Source organism: Motacilla alba, chromosome 13, assembly GCF_015832195.1.
Source record: "Motacilla alba alba isolate MOTALB_02 chromosome 13, Motacilla_alba_V1.0_pri, whole genome shotgun sequence".
NCBI lineage: Eukaryota > Metazoa > Chordata > Aves > Passeriformes > Motacillidae > Motacilla > Motacilla alba.
Window position 1 is genome coordinate 4,115,845 of NC_052028.1, and position 17,133 is coordinate 4,132,977.

Below are 17,133 nucleotides of genomic sequence, written 5' to 3' on the forward strand. Positions count from 1 at the left end.
AGGGTTAGAATACGCTCAGGAAGGACAGAGAATTAAAGGGAATCAATGTGATGAATTTGATGAAAGCAATATGTCTGGTGACATTGCTCAAGCACAATTGTTTGAAAAAGGGATTTCTTCTTAGGTGTTTATACAACTTCCCTAACTAATGATGGGAAGAGAGGAGAAGAGCAGGACATGAATCTAAAATCCTTCCTGAATACTCAACAGATCTTTGCCTAGTTGGGAAACAATAACGTAGAAATGTAGAATAAACCGTGCCTTGATGAGATCAGAGCTGTTTGCTGTCTTTGCCAACCCAATAACCTGTGCTAATTGTTCTGCACCTCGAGGGCTCTGGGCACCAACCCCCTGCACTGTGACTGCCACCTGCGCTGGCTCTCCGAGTGGGTCAAGGCGGGCTACAAGGAGCCCGGGATCGCCCGCTGCCGCGGCCCCGAAGCCATGGTGGACAGGCTGCTGCTCACCACGCCCACACACCACTTCCAGTGCAAAGGTAGGAGCCCTGGCACCCTCTGCCCTGGCCTCCCCCCAGGCTTTGCTCTTACACCCTTGGTTTTGGACATCGTGGGGGAGGTGGGGTTGGGGTTTGTTTTCCAAAATGTCACGCTCCTTCCATGTTGTGTTCTCTGGTGTTCTTCCCCAAAGTGCAGTTAGCAGCTCCAATGGCAGGAGAAGCAGGGAGCCTGAGAGCAGTGAGTGTTCCTGATGCTCACACCAGGTTATGTAAAGGCACATTAGCATATAGGGTGTTGTTGGAACTTATTGGAACAAACAATTTTTTTTGGCCTGTGACTTACCCCCCGAAAAACTGAGAAAACAAGAGGTATTATAAAAACATACAGCACTCTACTTATTATGTACATTTACTTGAAAACTGAGAAACAGAGAATTCTTAAAGCAAATATTTACCAAAAAGTACATTTTCATCTGCAGATCTGCAAACTGTTCCCATCAGCAGTGATTCAGAAGCTGCAGATTACAGAAAACATGTCATGTCTGAATTCAGCGTGCATTCATTCAGGAGAGGGTTGAGGGGCAGCTCTGAACAATTTCGGGTGCTCAGTGGCAGGAGTATACTGCTTTAGAGAGCACTCAGACAGATTATCCACTTTTTTATGGATTAAATAAGTAGCTCATTAGTGAGTGGTGGACATTAAGACATATCTGTATGTTCTTGTAAAAAAAGAGTTTCAGAGTTTTGCTCACTTTGCTTACCAGCAAGTACTTGAAGATGGAGCTATATTTATAGTGGAAAAGATGGATCAGTAGCCTCTCTTAGAAATGGAAATGAGGGCATAAAGCCTGTTTTTATGTCTCTCAGAGTGCCATGCCCATTTACAGTGCTGCCTGGCAGGGTGATTTTATAGGTGCTGGAATTAAACTGCTGAACAAACAAATGGTGGTGTTGGGGTGAGTTTAAAACACAGGTTCCCAAGGCTGAGCTGAATTTTATATCCTTTCAAATATCTCTTTAATAACTGTACCCTTATAATTTAATTACTTTAAAATGTCAGTCTCAAAACTATCAGAACTCAAAATTATCAGAACATAATTTTGTTATGTAAAGTCTCTGATATCAAACCAGAGACTTTACAATAGTCTCTCAAATTTGAAGCACAAATATAAGAAGTACTAAAAATGCCAAATAATGCTCTTGCTCCCATGAAGTGAACCAAAGAAAATAATTGATTTTGTATATTACACGGGATCTGAAAATTAAACCAGAAGGAAAGGCTGTCTTCTTCATTCTGAACCTGTGACATATCAAGAGTTATGCTCATTTTCTCTCTAAACTAAACAAGCAACTCTTAGGCAAGAGATCAGTGTATCTGTGATCCAGGATATTAGATGTAGTTGTATGCTTCCTATGTAAATATTAGATTGGTCCACTAGAAAGCTCCTGTTCTTTCTAATATCCCAAAAGTCCCCATAGCTTGTTTTATCTGAACAGTAAAGGAGAAAAAATGTGTTGATTTGGAGTTGGTGTTTGCACAAGCAGAAACAGTTGATGGTCTGGACAAGTGGCAGTAAAGTTCAAGAAGCTCTAGGCCCTTGACAAATTCACCTTTGCTCATGAAAATACAAATATTTTGAAAACCAGGGCATGGTTTGGCAGTCTCACTGCACCCTGTTCCCATTTCAGGGAGTGCAGAGCTCTGACCCCCAAAACCCTGGGTCCCAGCACCAAGAGTTGGCCCATGCTGGGCTGGGTACCTTGAGCTGCTGCGTGGAGGTCATGCTCAGATGTCCTCTGTGACCTCCAGGAACTTTTACATTAGAAAAAAATGTAAAAAGTAGTTTTAACTTATTCTTGTTAAAAATATGTTTTTAGCCTGTGCCTGAGCAGGAGGTTATGTCTCAGCAGAGCCAAGGAAATAAAAGTGTGTTATGTGCAAGTCATGCAAACTCAGCTCTGCTTTTTATTAACTTGCCCTCCCAGCTATGCAGTAGAGGAAAGGAATGTGCTGGGCTGAGGGCATTTTGCTATATGGATTTATAAATCAAATCCACAAGGGCAAAGTAATGAACTACTTAAGTGCTAGGAACTAACACTGTTCTTATTAGCTCCTCCATTGATTAGCTTTGATCTATGCCGTGGAAATAAATGGAAAATGTACACGTATTATGAAATAAATAGTAGAACAAATTCTGGCTTACTGACCTCTAAATCTAAAAGAGCAACACTGCTGCCTGTCTCAGGAGCTCTCAGAGGAGCCACCTTTGTTTATTCTTTGTTTATTTTACCATGAAGACAAATGTAACTCAGATATGTCACGTTCCCTGTCAGTGCCAGGAATTCAGGTGTGATTTCCTCTTCCAAGGTTAAAAAACATGTATGGTGTGCAGTTAGACATAAACACAAAGATAGAATAGGATGACAACAGTCCTTCGTTGAATTTTTGGCATTTTTTTCTTCCTGTGTACTTCTCCCTCATTGCTGCCTGTGCACTCCCAGTCAGTCCCTGATGGCACCACCACCACTACAGGACCAGGACACAGCCCAGTGCTGTCACCTGAGACCCTTCAGCCCCCACTTCTGCCATGTTCTTACCCCTGCTGGTGCTCTGCAAGCGTTCAAAGTGAACATTTATAACTCGTGCAGGACAATTCAAAGCAAATCCCTGGCTGGAAGGGATTTTTTTCATTCCTAGTTCTGGTAACTCTGGAGCCCCACCTTCTCTTGAACATCGAATTTAAGCTTCTTTTCTTCACTTTCAGGATGTTTCACAATTTATTCCTTCTTGCCATTTATCATGCAGTAACAGAAGCTCTGTGCCCACTTTTGATTAGTACAGGACCGATTTTAAATTATTTTAAAAGGTTATTTCCTTGAAAATGAAATAAAATTACTTTAAGGTCTTTACTGCCTGATATAATTTAAGCCACTTTAAAGTGCTAGGTCTTATTTTTTTACATATAAAAGCCAATGAGTTAATACTTGTTATTATTTGAAATGTAGCCATTTAAAAAATCACTATGTTTTAACTGTGAATATAACTATGAATATAACTGCCTAAATTAGCTTTCTGTAAAATCTCAACCATAAAGTATTGATTGACTTGGGACCCCAAATGTAATTAGTGTTGGTTTAGTCTGTGTTTGTTTTCCTGCTCACCTGCAAACTTCACTACTTCTCTGGAAGATTTCTGCTACAAATATGAAGTTTTTTTAGATGGTTTAAATATGGCCGTGTTATTTACTTGCATACATTTACGTCTTTGTATATTAGGTTTTACTGCACTTTGCTGAGATAGGACAGTGTTGATCATTCTTCTGGGCAGAAAGGGAAGAAAATAAGTTTCAGACTCTGGTAAAATTAAGGATGGTAGAGCACTTTGCACCTAAATATTCCCATAAGCCTCTAACTAAATCTGTCTTGTACATGGTTTTTATTTATGTTGTTGCATCTGCACTTTCATTCTTGTTATCAGCCATAGAAATGTCAGGCTACAGTTCCCTGGGGTTGCTGCTGCAGGATTTCCAGGACTGAGAACAGGAAAAATTGCTGAAAGCCATATATATATATAACCCACTCCCTGGAGGTTCCCAACATGCTTTTTTCAGAGCATATGTTTGCATCTTCAGGAGAATATGAGCATCATTGAGACTTGCCTAGCACTTGATTTAAGTACTTAAAGCCTCTCTGATCCCTGGGAATCCCATGGTGTCGTGCAGTGCACCTGCAGCATGTGCATTTGTGCCAGTGCTTGGGGGAAGATGTTGCTGTGTGCATGGAGGTGCTAATTCTGCAATCCACTCTCTGCTAACACTCTCTTTGCCTCTGCAGAGCCAGTGGATCTCAGTGTCGTGTCCAAGTGCAACCCCTGCCTCTCCAGCCCCTGTAAGAACAATGGGACGTGCAGCAGTGACCCCGTGGAGCTCTACCAGTGCACCTGCCCCTTTGGTTTCAAGGTATGACTCCAAATGAACTCCATGAGGAGCAAGGAGCTGTTCCCCATCACTTGTGGTTCTTGAATTGTTGTGCTGTGAGAAGGTAATTTTACAAGCGCTGGCCTCCAAAGTTCCTTTGCTCAAGCAGGTTGTGTGTGACTTTTCAGCTGTGCCCTGCCACAAATTTCATCCTGTGCAGTTGGAAGGGCTTTGCTTTGTGCTGTGACTACGCGGATCACCCTGAGAAACTTGCTCTAGGTGGCCCTATTTTGAGGAGAGTGGTTGGGCTGTACCATCTCCAGAGGTCCCTTCAAGCCGTGGACCTTCTCTGATTCTGGGACAGAGACATCCATATAAAATGCCAAGTTGGTTTTATCCTCCTTTTAGTTTCTTGTTTTCTGCCAGCAGCAAGATCACCATTTCATAGGCTCCCAGCCAAAGGGAAGGCAGTTCAGATGACAATTCAGGGCCAGTTTGGTCCATGGTGACAGAAAGTTGACACCTGGTAGTTTACACCCACCTTCCACACACTGATGAGCAGAAGGGTGATCCCTGATCAGACACAACCCCTAAATCATCTGTCTCTGAATTCAGAGCACTGAAGTCCACAGAGGGATCTGCAAACATGAATCCTGGGGATTCCAGTCATTGTGGGCTTCGTGACAGCACAGTGGGAAATGGGGAAAGGGTCATTGAGTAAAGCACTTTCTTCAGCAGTGATGGATAACTCCCCTTGTTCACCCGGCACTGTGAGAGCTTCAGGACACCAGGGCACTGTCCCTGAGCTGCTGTAGCTGGACGTCTAGCTCAGGAGTCAGTAGCTGAAGGATTAAGTATAAGTAATAAATGAGGCATATGATCTGTTCACAGCCTGGGGGGTTTCAGGTGCTATGGCCAGCGTAGGCTGCATCCTGCACACTGGGATTTTATTATTGGCCTCTTTGGATACTACTGACAGTCCTGGTCAGTTGGAACAGATGCTCATAAAACACAGAGTAATAAGAATTATAGGGGAAAAAAGGAGGACAAAACCAGACATACATGTGGGAAGCACAAGTATGTGTATGTTACATTTCAGGTAGGATTTAGGAATTAATTGGTTCTGATGATGTCACCATCTCCCTTCTCTGTTTTCCTGGGATGCATCCCAGGGTAATTGACAGAAACATTGGGAAAGGGAAAATATAAAGCTTATTTCTTCTGTTTCACCCCAGTGCCCCTACTCAAGAATAATAACAGTTCTCCCAAATAATTGAAAAGGGCATTGGAAATTTCTTGTCATTAGAAATCTTTCTACCCAGTGGCATATCAATGAGAAAATTTTCTAGGATTTAAAAGACTGTATTTTCAAAAATCTGTTTACCTGAAACTACTTGACAACAACCTGTTTATCTCCTCAGGTTAATAAGAAAATGCTCATTTTAATTTGATTTTTAACATAAATTATGTTGAATTCATCAGGTGGGAACTTGAAAAGTAAATTATTTCAGAACTAGCAGGTGAACACATAAGTCTTTGCATATACCTTACTCTGTAAGACTTGTATCATGGAGCAGGTACCCAGGTTATTCTAAGTAAAAATGTGTTATGAGCTTATCTTCTCTTTTTGGCCCTCAGATTTTTGTTTGCTGGTTGTTCCTTTGGCTTTTTGCAGTATCCCTTACTCACTGGGATAGATTAGAAAGTTACTGGTATAGATGCATTTGTATTGCTAAAAGATATGTTTAGGATGGAAGATTTATTAAAAAGAAAAATCCAGAATAACCCTCCAGTTTATCAGCATGTTGTAGTGTGCATGAAACCCCCGGATGCATCGTTGTCCTTGGAGGGGTAAACATTGGTAAACACTTGATGTGACTCAGTTTCAACATCTCACAGGGCATGCAGCTTTTCTCCTCTCTCACAGACTTTCTCAGGTGACATCAGTGTGTGAATGCAAAACCCAAAACCACTGTGAGCTTGCAAGCACCAAGCGTGGCAAAGAGCAAACAGACCAGGCATGGCACTTGGAGCAGGGTTTAAAAATACTGGCTGACAGTTCAGGGAGAATTGGTGGAAATTGAATAAGCAAAAAATGAACTGTGTGTCTTTACCACAGGTTTTTGAATAAAAATGAAATATGACAGGTCCAAATGCAAACCATATGAAAGGAGCACTCTATCTACCACGCAGTTCTCCACCAGAGATTCATGCTAATTCAATAACAATACCTTGCTTCCTTCTCACCAGCCAGCACCAAACAGCTCCATCCATCTGGAAGCTATTTCCCAGACCTTGATAAATTGCCCTAAATCTGCCCTCTCAGCATTTGTTTTTCCTTGTTTGATGTAGATTTTAAAAAAATCCTGTGTGGAAGAGTGCATCAATAAAGTGAAAAACCCACCCTTTATCCAAATTTAAGCTGACAGCTTCATAATGTTCCCTGTGAAGGGGCAGGCATTACAAGCAGCTTTCCGGGGTTCCTGTGCTCATGCCAGCCTTCAGAAAAACACAGGGCAGAAAGTCACCTCAGTCACCAGCTGCCAGAGTGGTGCCTGATGGATCAGGACACTCTCCCAGTTATCTGCATTCTCCAAAGCTTGTGGTCTGGTTTGCGCTGTCACACTGATGACGGTTCCATCTCTTACTTTTCATGCTCACAGAGATGTTTTGGCTATTGAATGTATACTTTGTGGGGCTTTTAGCAATTTTAGTGCTGCCCTTGATGGTTTGGGTAAACTCAAAGTGAGATAAGTCATGGACCACCTGAGCTGCAAGGCCAGAGGGGCCCAGGGGTGTTTGATGAGGACAGAAACAGAGATTGCTCACCAGGACCGGGCAAGGCTGAGCTGATAATGATCTTTGCTGCTGCTCTTTCTTTAAAATGGGTGATGAAAGTGCTTGTTGGAGATAAACCATGGCTGACACAGTGCTGTTGTGGCTGTACTTTGGGGAGAAAGCCCCAAGGAGTGGGGTATGGCACCTCCAGCATCTGACAGGAGCTCCAGGGTGCCACCAATGCTGGCAGGAGCTGGCTCTCCATGTTATAAAACTCATGTTTTCATATTAAACACAGGCATAGGGGTCATTTTCCAGTGGGTTGGTTTTTTTTTTTTTCTTCTCCATAGCATTCTGTGAATGATGATTTAAATAATATGTGTGGTTTAGATTGTAAAGTCTGATTGTAAGTAGAGAGATGGAGCTTTCTCCTGCTGGAAATGCTGCTGGCCACCTGCAAAAGGCAGTGAGTGTGAGTGCAGCTGGGGCTGGGAAATAGATAATGAGAACCTACCATTGATTCTGTAGAGTGTGTGGCTTGTAAGTATTCCCACTGATACTGCAAAACTGACTCCATGGGTGTTGGAATTTAAGAAATTAATCAAACTTGCAATCAATAAGCCATTGAAAAAACTTCACTTGAATAACTGTAGCAAAAAGTAAGGTGAGTGGAAACAACACTCCATGTATTTTGTCATTGCTATATTCTGAATATGCCCTTTTGGGGCTTTTTGGCCAATTTTTGTCTTCTATACTTTCTTTTTCTTAAAATTGAGGTAGCAATAAATACAGAATAATTTGCTTACTTTCAAATAGAATTACTTGTAGAACCGGGGAAATAGTCTAAAATACATTTTTGTTTTGCCTGAAATGAAAGAACATTGCCAAGCCAGAATAGGAAGTGCAGTGCCTGCCTAGGAATGTCCACAGCCTCTCTGATTGCTCAGGTAAAGGAGCCAGAGCTGCTAGAATGCAGATGTTTGTCACCTCTGGGTTCTGCTGTCACTGGCAGCTGTCTGAAATGGAAAGTGAAGATAGGCAAAATTGGCACAGCTCACATCCCACACTCCAGGCACCAGATGCTGATGCATAACTGTGGCTCTAAATTTTACCCAAATCTATTCACCTCCCTGTTGAGTTCAGCCAGTGTCCTGGCTTTTCTTGCAGACCTGCGGTGTCTTGAGGGTTCAAGCAATTTCACCAATCATCCAGAATGACAGATACAATTGGAAAAGTCCTGGGTAAAGCTCCTGGGCTTTGGAGAGACAGCATTCTTTGCAGCCAGATTCTTGTGGTGGGAGGCATTACAGTGAAGCCAGAATGATATTTAGTGAGGAAGCTGGCTCCACATTTCTGCTAGGAATTTGGCTCTTCCCCCTCCCCACCCCCCACGCCTGGTTTTTGTCCCTGGAAACAAGTTTAGAAGTGGAGGGTCCCAGAGCAGGATGTCTCTGGGAAATGGGGGATTCGCACAAATCCCATGTTGTGCACTGGTTAAAATTCTGTGCCAGCACTTGGTGGAGTCAGTGCAGCTGAGCAGGAGCTGTGGCTGCTGAGCACAAGGCTGACAGCAGGTTTTCTCAGCACTGTCCCCATGCCACAGGTGCTGCCCTGGCTGTACCCCTGGCTCCTGGGGTGCACTGATCCTGCCTGTGCTTGGAGCAGGGGAAGTTTGCTGTTGATTTATTTAAATAAATTTGCACTTTTATTAATTTAAATAAATTTGCACTTCCCCATGGTGAGGTTCTTCAGGCTTGCACGAATAATCTGTGAGAGCCCTGCAGCAGGGACAGCCTGGGGAGGATTCAGCACAGAGCCCAGCGTGGCTGTGGTGGTGTTTGCACACCTGGGGCCAGACAGACACTGTTCCAACAGGGCAATTTCTCAGTGATGCTGACTTGGGTGGGGTTGAGGGGCTGTAACCCAGTGTAGAGTTTGGCTTTTGCTGTGTCAGAGTCCGTGCCTGGTTTGTCAGGCTGGTCCTGTGTGCAGATGTAGCTCTTTGGCTCTATTAACGCACACGTGGGTCCCCATTAATGTGGGAAATTTAGGACTCCTGAAGTACTGACTAATAGGATTCAGCAGAAGCTGTTAATTGTTTACATTACACACGTATTTATAAATTCTACAAAATACTAAGTACACACTTCTTGATTGGTGCCTTTGTCTTGTTCACTTGTTTTCTGCCTGTATTTCTCAGAGTAGCGATTGGTTACAGCCCAGGTGTTGCACAGTCCTCTGTTACCCAGTTCTTGCAGTCTTGGTATTTGGTTTCTCAGCCTCTTCTTTCCTAATTTAGCACAATTTAAGTTTCAACAGTCTTGATGAATCCTTGAGGCTTTGCTAACAAACTTAGAAGCAGGCTGGCTGGTGCACACCATGGCCTAACCTTTATAAATACATTGCAACACCCCCTGTGCATCCCTCAACACACAAATAAATCCCCGAGCTGGAACTGCAAAGGGAGAAGGACTTGGAAGGGACTCTAAGCAGCCTGCCCTCATCCACACGAGCCAGGAGAAAAAACTCCTCTCTCTGCCTCCACGTGCTGCTCTGCCCTGGCCTCCCTTCTCTCCCAGGGTCAGGGTCAGGGGACAGGCAAGGGAACGTCAGCTCAATGCCAAGATTTTGTGTAGAAAAAAATCAGTGCAGCAAAATGCTGTTTGTGTGAGGTGGTTCTGCCTTGAGCTTTCAGTCTAATAAATTCTCCTGGAGTGTGTGTTTATGTGATCTGGGGTGTTTTATTTTCGTTTGATTGTTTTAACCATACTGAAAATGCCTATTAATGAATGTCGGAGAAGCATTTTCCACTCATAGTAAAACAAAAGAGAAAGCCTTTAGGGATGAGAGGCAATGGGTGGCCACATAAAATGAGTAGATCTGTATTTATGTGTGGATTTTTAGGGCAAACACCAGTGTAAGCAGTAAGTGGTTATAATTTCATATAAAGCTCCCAGAGCAGAAAAAAAAAATACAGAAATCACAATACTTTCTTCCATGTGCTTATTCTGTAAAATTTACCATGCACCAGTCAGACTTGTGTTACCTGCTTTTTGCCCTTTCTGTTGTAGTAGGTGTAAAGAAAACAGAGATTTACATGTAGAAGAGCATAAAATGAAAGGCTTAGGGAGGGATTACTGCCCCAGTTGCTGGCTGAAGGCATCGAGGCAGGAACACACCCACCACAGGCCCTGTAAAAACCCACTCATGTAGTGTGGCAGGCCCTAATGAGGACTCTTAACAATAAAGCAAACTCTGAAGAAGTATTTTGATTTTTGTTAGGCCAGCAAGAAAGCAGATGTTGAGCAGCTTCAGGCATTCCCTGTGTTTGAGCAGTTCAGGGATGGGGAGCTGCACCCACAGGTGGGCACTGACACATTCATCCTCCTGTCAGTGTGGATTACTCCCCCTCACTGTGGTTTTACTACTGTTTTCCTGGTCTAGTTCTAAATGAGTGACCAGACTTCCAATCTGTCTTTTCCTAGGGTAAAGGAGAAGTTTTTATTGGCATTTAATCTGAATTTCAGGCTCTTGTTCTTATGTTTGCCTGGTCCTGTTGCACTAATTTTTCTTCCTCTGTGGTTTTTCTGCCTTTCAGGTGATTGCTGGTTCCTGTAACTCTGCTTAATCACGTTCTGTTTAACCAGATCTTAATTTTCTGCATCCCACCATTTCTGATTGAACCAGTTGACGTAGTTGGCCACAGCTGAAAATCCTTATTGTAAATTTCCTTGTGATTTTCTGTCATCTGTTATCCTTGAGGCTTTCTTGGCTCTGAGTGTACTCAGAAATGGCTTTTTGGGTTTCTTTTGTTGTCCAAGAACATGAGCAGAGATTGTCCTGGAGGTTGATTGCCTTATTTTCTCCTTTCCTTTGGAGATGATGGATTTGATGAAGTTGCTATAAGCAGGCTAAGATGAAAAGAAGAATAAAGCCCCTCCTGTTAATAGAAATGATCTAATGCCAGACTGATTTGGGAATTAGATTGGGGTTAGATTAGTGTGTAGGGTAAGTGCACAAACACTGTTGTGTTAAGGTTATCCCAAAGCTCTCTGGCCCCCGTGGTCCCTGGGGTTCCCTCCTCATACTGCTGAGAAGCTCTGAAATAAATATTGTGCTCTTGCTCACACAGTGGCCATGCTTCACTCGTTTAGTAGACAGAAAAATTCATGTGCATGTTTGATTCTGAAATCACTGCTGCCTGCCTGGGTTACCTGCCCACTATCAGATTGATTTCACAAAGGATTGCTGGTGTCTCTGAGCTGGGAAACCTTGCAGGGGAAACTTTTCAGATCTTCCACAAGCAAAACGGATTACACTGACATTTCTGCTGAAATGGTGTGTATTTCAGTGGGAGACCTTTTATCAGCAGAGAGCTGTTGCAAACCAAATGCCTGCATCCTTAACAAACAGGGATGTGCCAGCAGAAGGTTCTTCCAAGGGACTGGGACTCTTCCAGCATCCTTAGCTCTATTTATTTCAGAAACCCAGAGAGCTTTTTGGAGAGATTTTTTAAATCACATAATCTCCACCTCATGTTAGGCTTCATTGGGTTTCTGTTTGTAATGATTGTATTTTTTTATCTATACAAATGCCCAGTCTTTATAACTTTCTCTACAGAGTTCATATTGAAAAAGAGGCTCTGACTTTGGATAGCCTGAAAGGGAAAGTTTTATTGAAACTGCAAAATGTGCTTTGAAATAAATAGGCACTTAAATATTTTGAAGGTACTAAAAGCACTGTTCTCATTCATGAACACTGGTTTAATTAGAGACTACATCGGAAATATTCAGTGTTGGATTTACATCAAATACATTGGGTTGTATTTTATGTATAGAGCCAACCCTCAGCAAAATTAACTATTTTCAGGGTCCCTAATTTTCTTCTGCATCTCCCAAAATGTTCACACAATGGTATGGATCAGTCACTTGTAACCTTGGAAGCTCTAGAGCACCTGTCCCATCCTGTTTGGCACCTCTGGACTCATTTCAGACATGTGCTGTGTGAATTGACTGGTGATGGATTAATGACATACCTCCTGTCATTGATTAAAAGCCTGAAAGACCATTGAAACCCAAAGTGCTTATGTAAGGAGAGGTTTGGAAGGGCAATCAGGATTTGCATGGTAATTAATATAATTACAAAATAAACCTCAAATGTCCACAGAGAATTAAATTCCATACTCATAGGAAAAGAACCAGAGTTTTTAAGAAATAATATGATGAATCCTTGCACTTTGACTTTGACAGGCATATTCTTGATTACTAGCTGGAGAGGTAATGGAAGGTGTATTATACCCTGGAGGGTCATAAATCTTTCTGATTGAAATAAAATGAGGCTTAAGAGAGCAGAGTTTGCCTAATTTGCTATAAATTGACAATTGTGATTTATTAACAAGGACAAGAAAGTCACTAAGAAGTGCTGCTGCCATGGCCAATTATTGTTTAATCAGATGCCAGATGAAGCTAGACTGGCATAGGACATAACTATATAGTGGGTTTTAAATATTGTCTGTATTTTTACTTCTGATTGTAACCCTGAGAAAGTTTGCAGAGGGTGCTAAATCAGCTGAGTGATGGGCGGGGCAGCACAAGAACAATATCAGTTCTTCTTTTCATAACCTGCTTTCTGTGCCATCTAGCAAATAGTATTTCTCATGTTTATGAGCAGCAGGCAACTCTGTTGTAGTATGGATGTGTCAGTGTAAGTACACCTGTGCAAACAGAGATGCTGAACTGAAAAAATAATTTTGATTGTTCTAGGTAAATTTGGATTTGTATTAAAAAACTTTTATTCCAAACTAGAGGTGGATGAAATAAATTGTTTTTTCATGTTAAATTAATTGGCTCCTGAAGGCACATTTTTATTACCCCATTAGGATGGGAGACTGAAGAGAAAGAATTAATTCATGCCCAGTGTGAGTGGGGATTTATCCCTGAGGTGTGGGTCTCTGTAGCAAGGTCTGTGTTCAGAAGGAGGAGTCACAAGTTTTTTTGTGAACAGCAGATGATCAAAATCTCTCAACTTCCACCTGGCAATCTAAAAGCAGTCTGATCCAAAATTGCTGTGATATTTTCCATGCCTTGCCAAATAATTTGTAGATATGCCTGAGCAGATGGATCTAACGCAGGCCCTGCCAGCTCTTCTGCTTGTTTGACCTTGCCAATGAGCATCAGATACATCTTTTCCAGACTGAGGCTTAGCCACTATGTCCATGGCCAGAAAGAGCATGAACAAGGAAAAGAGTATCACCTGGATCTGCTGAAGAGCTTCCCACTGCTGAGTGTGGACAGCAGGCTGTCAGCTGTCTGCATGTATCTGAACATCAGTTTCAAATGGCCTCACTGGTAAAATAACACTCCTTCCCAATGCTGTGCTGTTCAGCCCTCCCTTTAATAGAACTCAAGTCAATTTTATATTTGGAAGTTTACACAGTTTACACACAGTTTACAGCATCTCTAATTATTTGGTAGCATTCCCTTCCCCAAGCTGTGTTTGCAGGGATCCATCAAGTCCCTCATGCTGCAGTGAGCACCACATGCCCTGCTCGCTTCCATAACTGCTGTCAGCCTTGCAGGACATGTAAAACTTCTTTTTATGATCCCATTATAGCAAATACTGGGTTTCCCTGCCTTGAAAGGCTCTGAAATATACAACCATGAATAGAACTTGAGAGAATTTTTCCTACCAAACTTGTAGCTTAGCGTGTTGGCTGCGAGGCTGAATTTATAGTATTGTGTTTCCTCGGTTAATTATGCAAAATTCTTCTTGTTCCCTCTTTGTATTTATGGCTGCTAAATGTGTTTATTACAGGGGAAACTGCTGAATGCTTCATTCTTTTTTCCCAGCTTAATTTTCTAGTGGAATTGAAGTTGATGTGATAAACTTTGTTCCTGAGACATCACATTCCCTTCATGCCCTGGAAAATTTCAATTTACCCTCCAATTTTTACTATTTTTGGTAGAGGGATGAAGGTTTCAAGTGATAAAAGAAGTCACTGGTAAAAAATGCTATTAGGTCAAAATTAGCATCAGTTTATACTTTATTGGATAGCTGCATGGCACAGCTTCAGAACTTTGATCAAAGTTCTCACTTTACTAAGCATGAAAGAAGTAAAACTCAAAGGAAAAAGCTGCATTCAGAAGTTCAGACTGAATTCTCTTTCTGTGCTGGATGTCTGTGTCTTCTACTGCTTCTGGACTTTTCCCCCGCTCCTTACCTCTTGTCCCATCTCATATTTTTCATACAAAGCATCAGGAAATCACTGTTGCACACCACATTTAGCCCTTCCCTCTGCTGTTGGATCCTGCAGGTCTGAATTTAAGGGGAAGTCTCACTGGCATATCCAGGTGTAGCAACACTCAAGTGTGTGCATCAACCTAGATCAGAATAATTCAGAAAATGATAAAATCCTTGCCACGCTGTGGGAGCAGAGCACAGCTCAACAAAGTGGCTGCCTTTGTCCATTTAGTCTTCATTTCCCAGGATTAGGAGGTCGAAATGTTAAAGCTGGCCGATACTTGTAGGTTGGAATAACATTCCTGGGTATGCTCATGGAACACAGTGTTCTTCTCAGTTATCTTCCTGCGCATTTTCCTTCCAGCCTGTCATGAAGTGGAAGATTTACTAAGCCTTTTCCCTTAATGTAAGGGTTTCTTATTAACTTCTGACCAGGAAACCCATAAGACAAGTGTTTAAATGTTTGTGAGACTGAGGGTTGGATGTGGATGCATTACTCCCACAATTAGGAATGTAAAGGACAGAGTGTGCAGTAAGTGTCTTTGTAGATGTAATTTTGTCTGTTTTCCCTAAAAGCTTTTGCTGTATTTAGACCTTGATAATTAAGTTGTTTATGAAAATTTCCTGGTTCTTAATTTAAAGTCTCTATCAGCTATATTTGTCTTCATTTAGTATTTTTGCTAAACACATGAATGCTACCATCTGTTCTCCACATATACCATCTAACTAAAATTTATTATGAGCACATTGTATGTTGTTAACAAGTCGAATAAACTTTGGTATTTCTGTTGTAGAGCTCATTTTTCCAGCATGCTGTGAAACACTGTAGTCATTGAACAGGGCTGTAATTAGCTGCAAAGAGGTCTCCCTATTCACAAACCAGTGGGGCTGGATAGATTCCTGCCTGTCTGCAGGTGTCTCCCTGGCTGCCTGGGTCATGTTTCTCCTGCAGTCAGCAGTGATGGTTTTATACACCAGGAGGTTTCCACCTTCTGCCTGTGGCGTGGTGGTGTTCCCACCCCTTATCTGTGCCCTACTGCTGATAAAAACAGGAAGAAGGATCACATTGGGATGGATAAGTTCAAACCTCTGCCACGTGGGTGTGAATGAAACTCTTGATCTACACAGACAATGCTTATTCTTGAAAATTATTGAAAAAATTATTGCAGTGGTTGAAACAGTGTCAAGGCAAATGAATGCTTCTTTTACTCTATTATCCCTTGTTCTTCCTGCTGAGGGTTCTTATTAGGTTTTGCTACTTGTTATTGGGTGTTTTATTGATCATGATATAATGTTCCCAGTATTGGATCCTTGTAAAAGCTGGAATTTGGCACAGCAGTGCTGAGGAACAGCTTGTAGATATAGCAATGCTCAGTATGGGTAATTTCAAACAAAAAAATTATTCTTTCTAGGTATGGTGACTAGTTCTGTTCTCATTCACTGAAGCATGGAGGTGGAGCAGCCCAGATTAAGTTTGGACCAGCTGAGGTACTTCAGCTTTAAAGGGACAGCTGGACTCTGATACACGTCTTCTCATAAGTTGCAGAAATTTCCTGTTTCAATGCCTAAACCTTTCCACTCCTACAGAAAAATTAGAGAAAATATATAAAAGTGTTTTGGATCTGATGCCTTCCTATCAGCCTAGACAAAAATTTATTGTGTCCTAAAAAAGCTCTAGAAGTAAAATATTGCACACAGAGGGACCTTCATCCTCCTTCTGTGAATTGCTGAGTCCTATCTTCTTGCCTGTCCTTGAAACAAGTCTGCACCTCTATTTCTGCTTCAGACCTCATTAAAAGGCTCTTTAGTCTTGAAGCAAATAGACAATATTCTCCTTTGTAACAATAGTTATTTCCAGGCAATGTAACTCGAGGAGTATTTCCCAACTCACAGATAAATTAATTTTAGTGATGCTTGACAGCAATTCCATTTTTCCAGTAAGAAGTCTTACAGTAAATTGAGACTGGAGAATTGCGTTATTCATTTGAAAGATGTTTCTAGAATGTCTTTAAGCTCTTCTGGGTAGTGACAGTCTCATACAGAAATAAAATGGCCTTGCTTTGCTGTAGATTTATTAGTACTACTAATTTCTGCAGCTTCTCTCCTCTCAGAGTTGCTTGTTTTCCAAAGTCTTCCTTGTTAGAGAAGTTGTGCTTGGTTTGTGGGCTCGCAATGTGCTATTGATGAAGTCAGCTCTGAGAAGATAATCCTCAGAGAAGGATTAAATGTTGTTTGCCCATTTATTACAATGAGTAAACTGAGTCAGAGAGACTCTGATTGTCTTAAAGGCACATAGCAACTCATTGTTACAGTTGTCTGGTTCAGCAGCACATTCTAATGGGTTTCCATGCTGCCTGAGGCCCAAGAAGCCAATAATTCAGCCATGTTCAGTACAGAAATGAGAGCAGAATTTGTCATGCGAAACTTCATGCGCCAGTGCAAGAGACTGAAGGGGCCTTGCTCTCATTTTAACATTTATCTTTATTAAATTTTTACAAGAACATTCAAATTAATCTGAGTAATTATAGGCGAAGTGATGGGCCTGTTTTACATGGTGTTCAACTGTGACAAAAACCTTCAGAAAAACAGATGCTTTGCTGCTTGCTCCGCTTGGCTGCCAAGGGATTAATATTTTAATGATGCAGGGGTGAAGAGTTTGTATGAAATAGAAGAAGCTGATGTTAGTGAAGTAGCTATTTAATAATCAATTCAGGGACACAGGAAAAGTATAAAAAGCAAAAG

The 17,133-nt window shown here is 41.8% G+C and overlaps 1 protein-coding gene across 3 annotated transcripts in view; it reads left to right on the forward strand.

Moving 5' to 3' along the window:
- The window catches only part of SLIT3 (slit guidance ligand 3), a 475,720-nt gene that overhangs the window by 400,307 nt on the left and 58,280 nt on the right, over window positions 1-17,133 (forward strand). For all 3 annotated transcript variants that reach the window (XM_038150223.1, XM_038150221.1, XM_038150222.1), the window contains 2 exons: window positions 333-496; window positions 4,292-4,416. In XM_038150223.1, coding sequence (XP_038006151.1) covers window positions 333-496; window positions 4,292-4,416 — 289 coding nt within the window. The remainder of the gene's footprint in view (window positions 1-332; window positions 497-4,291; window positions 4,417-17,133) is intronic.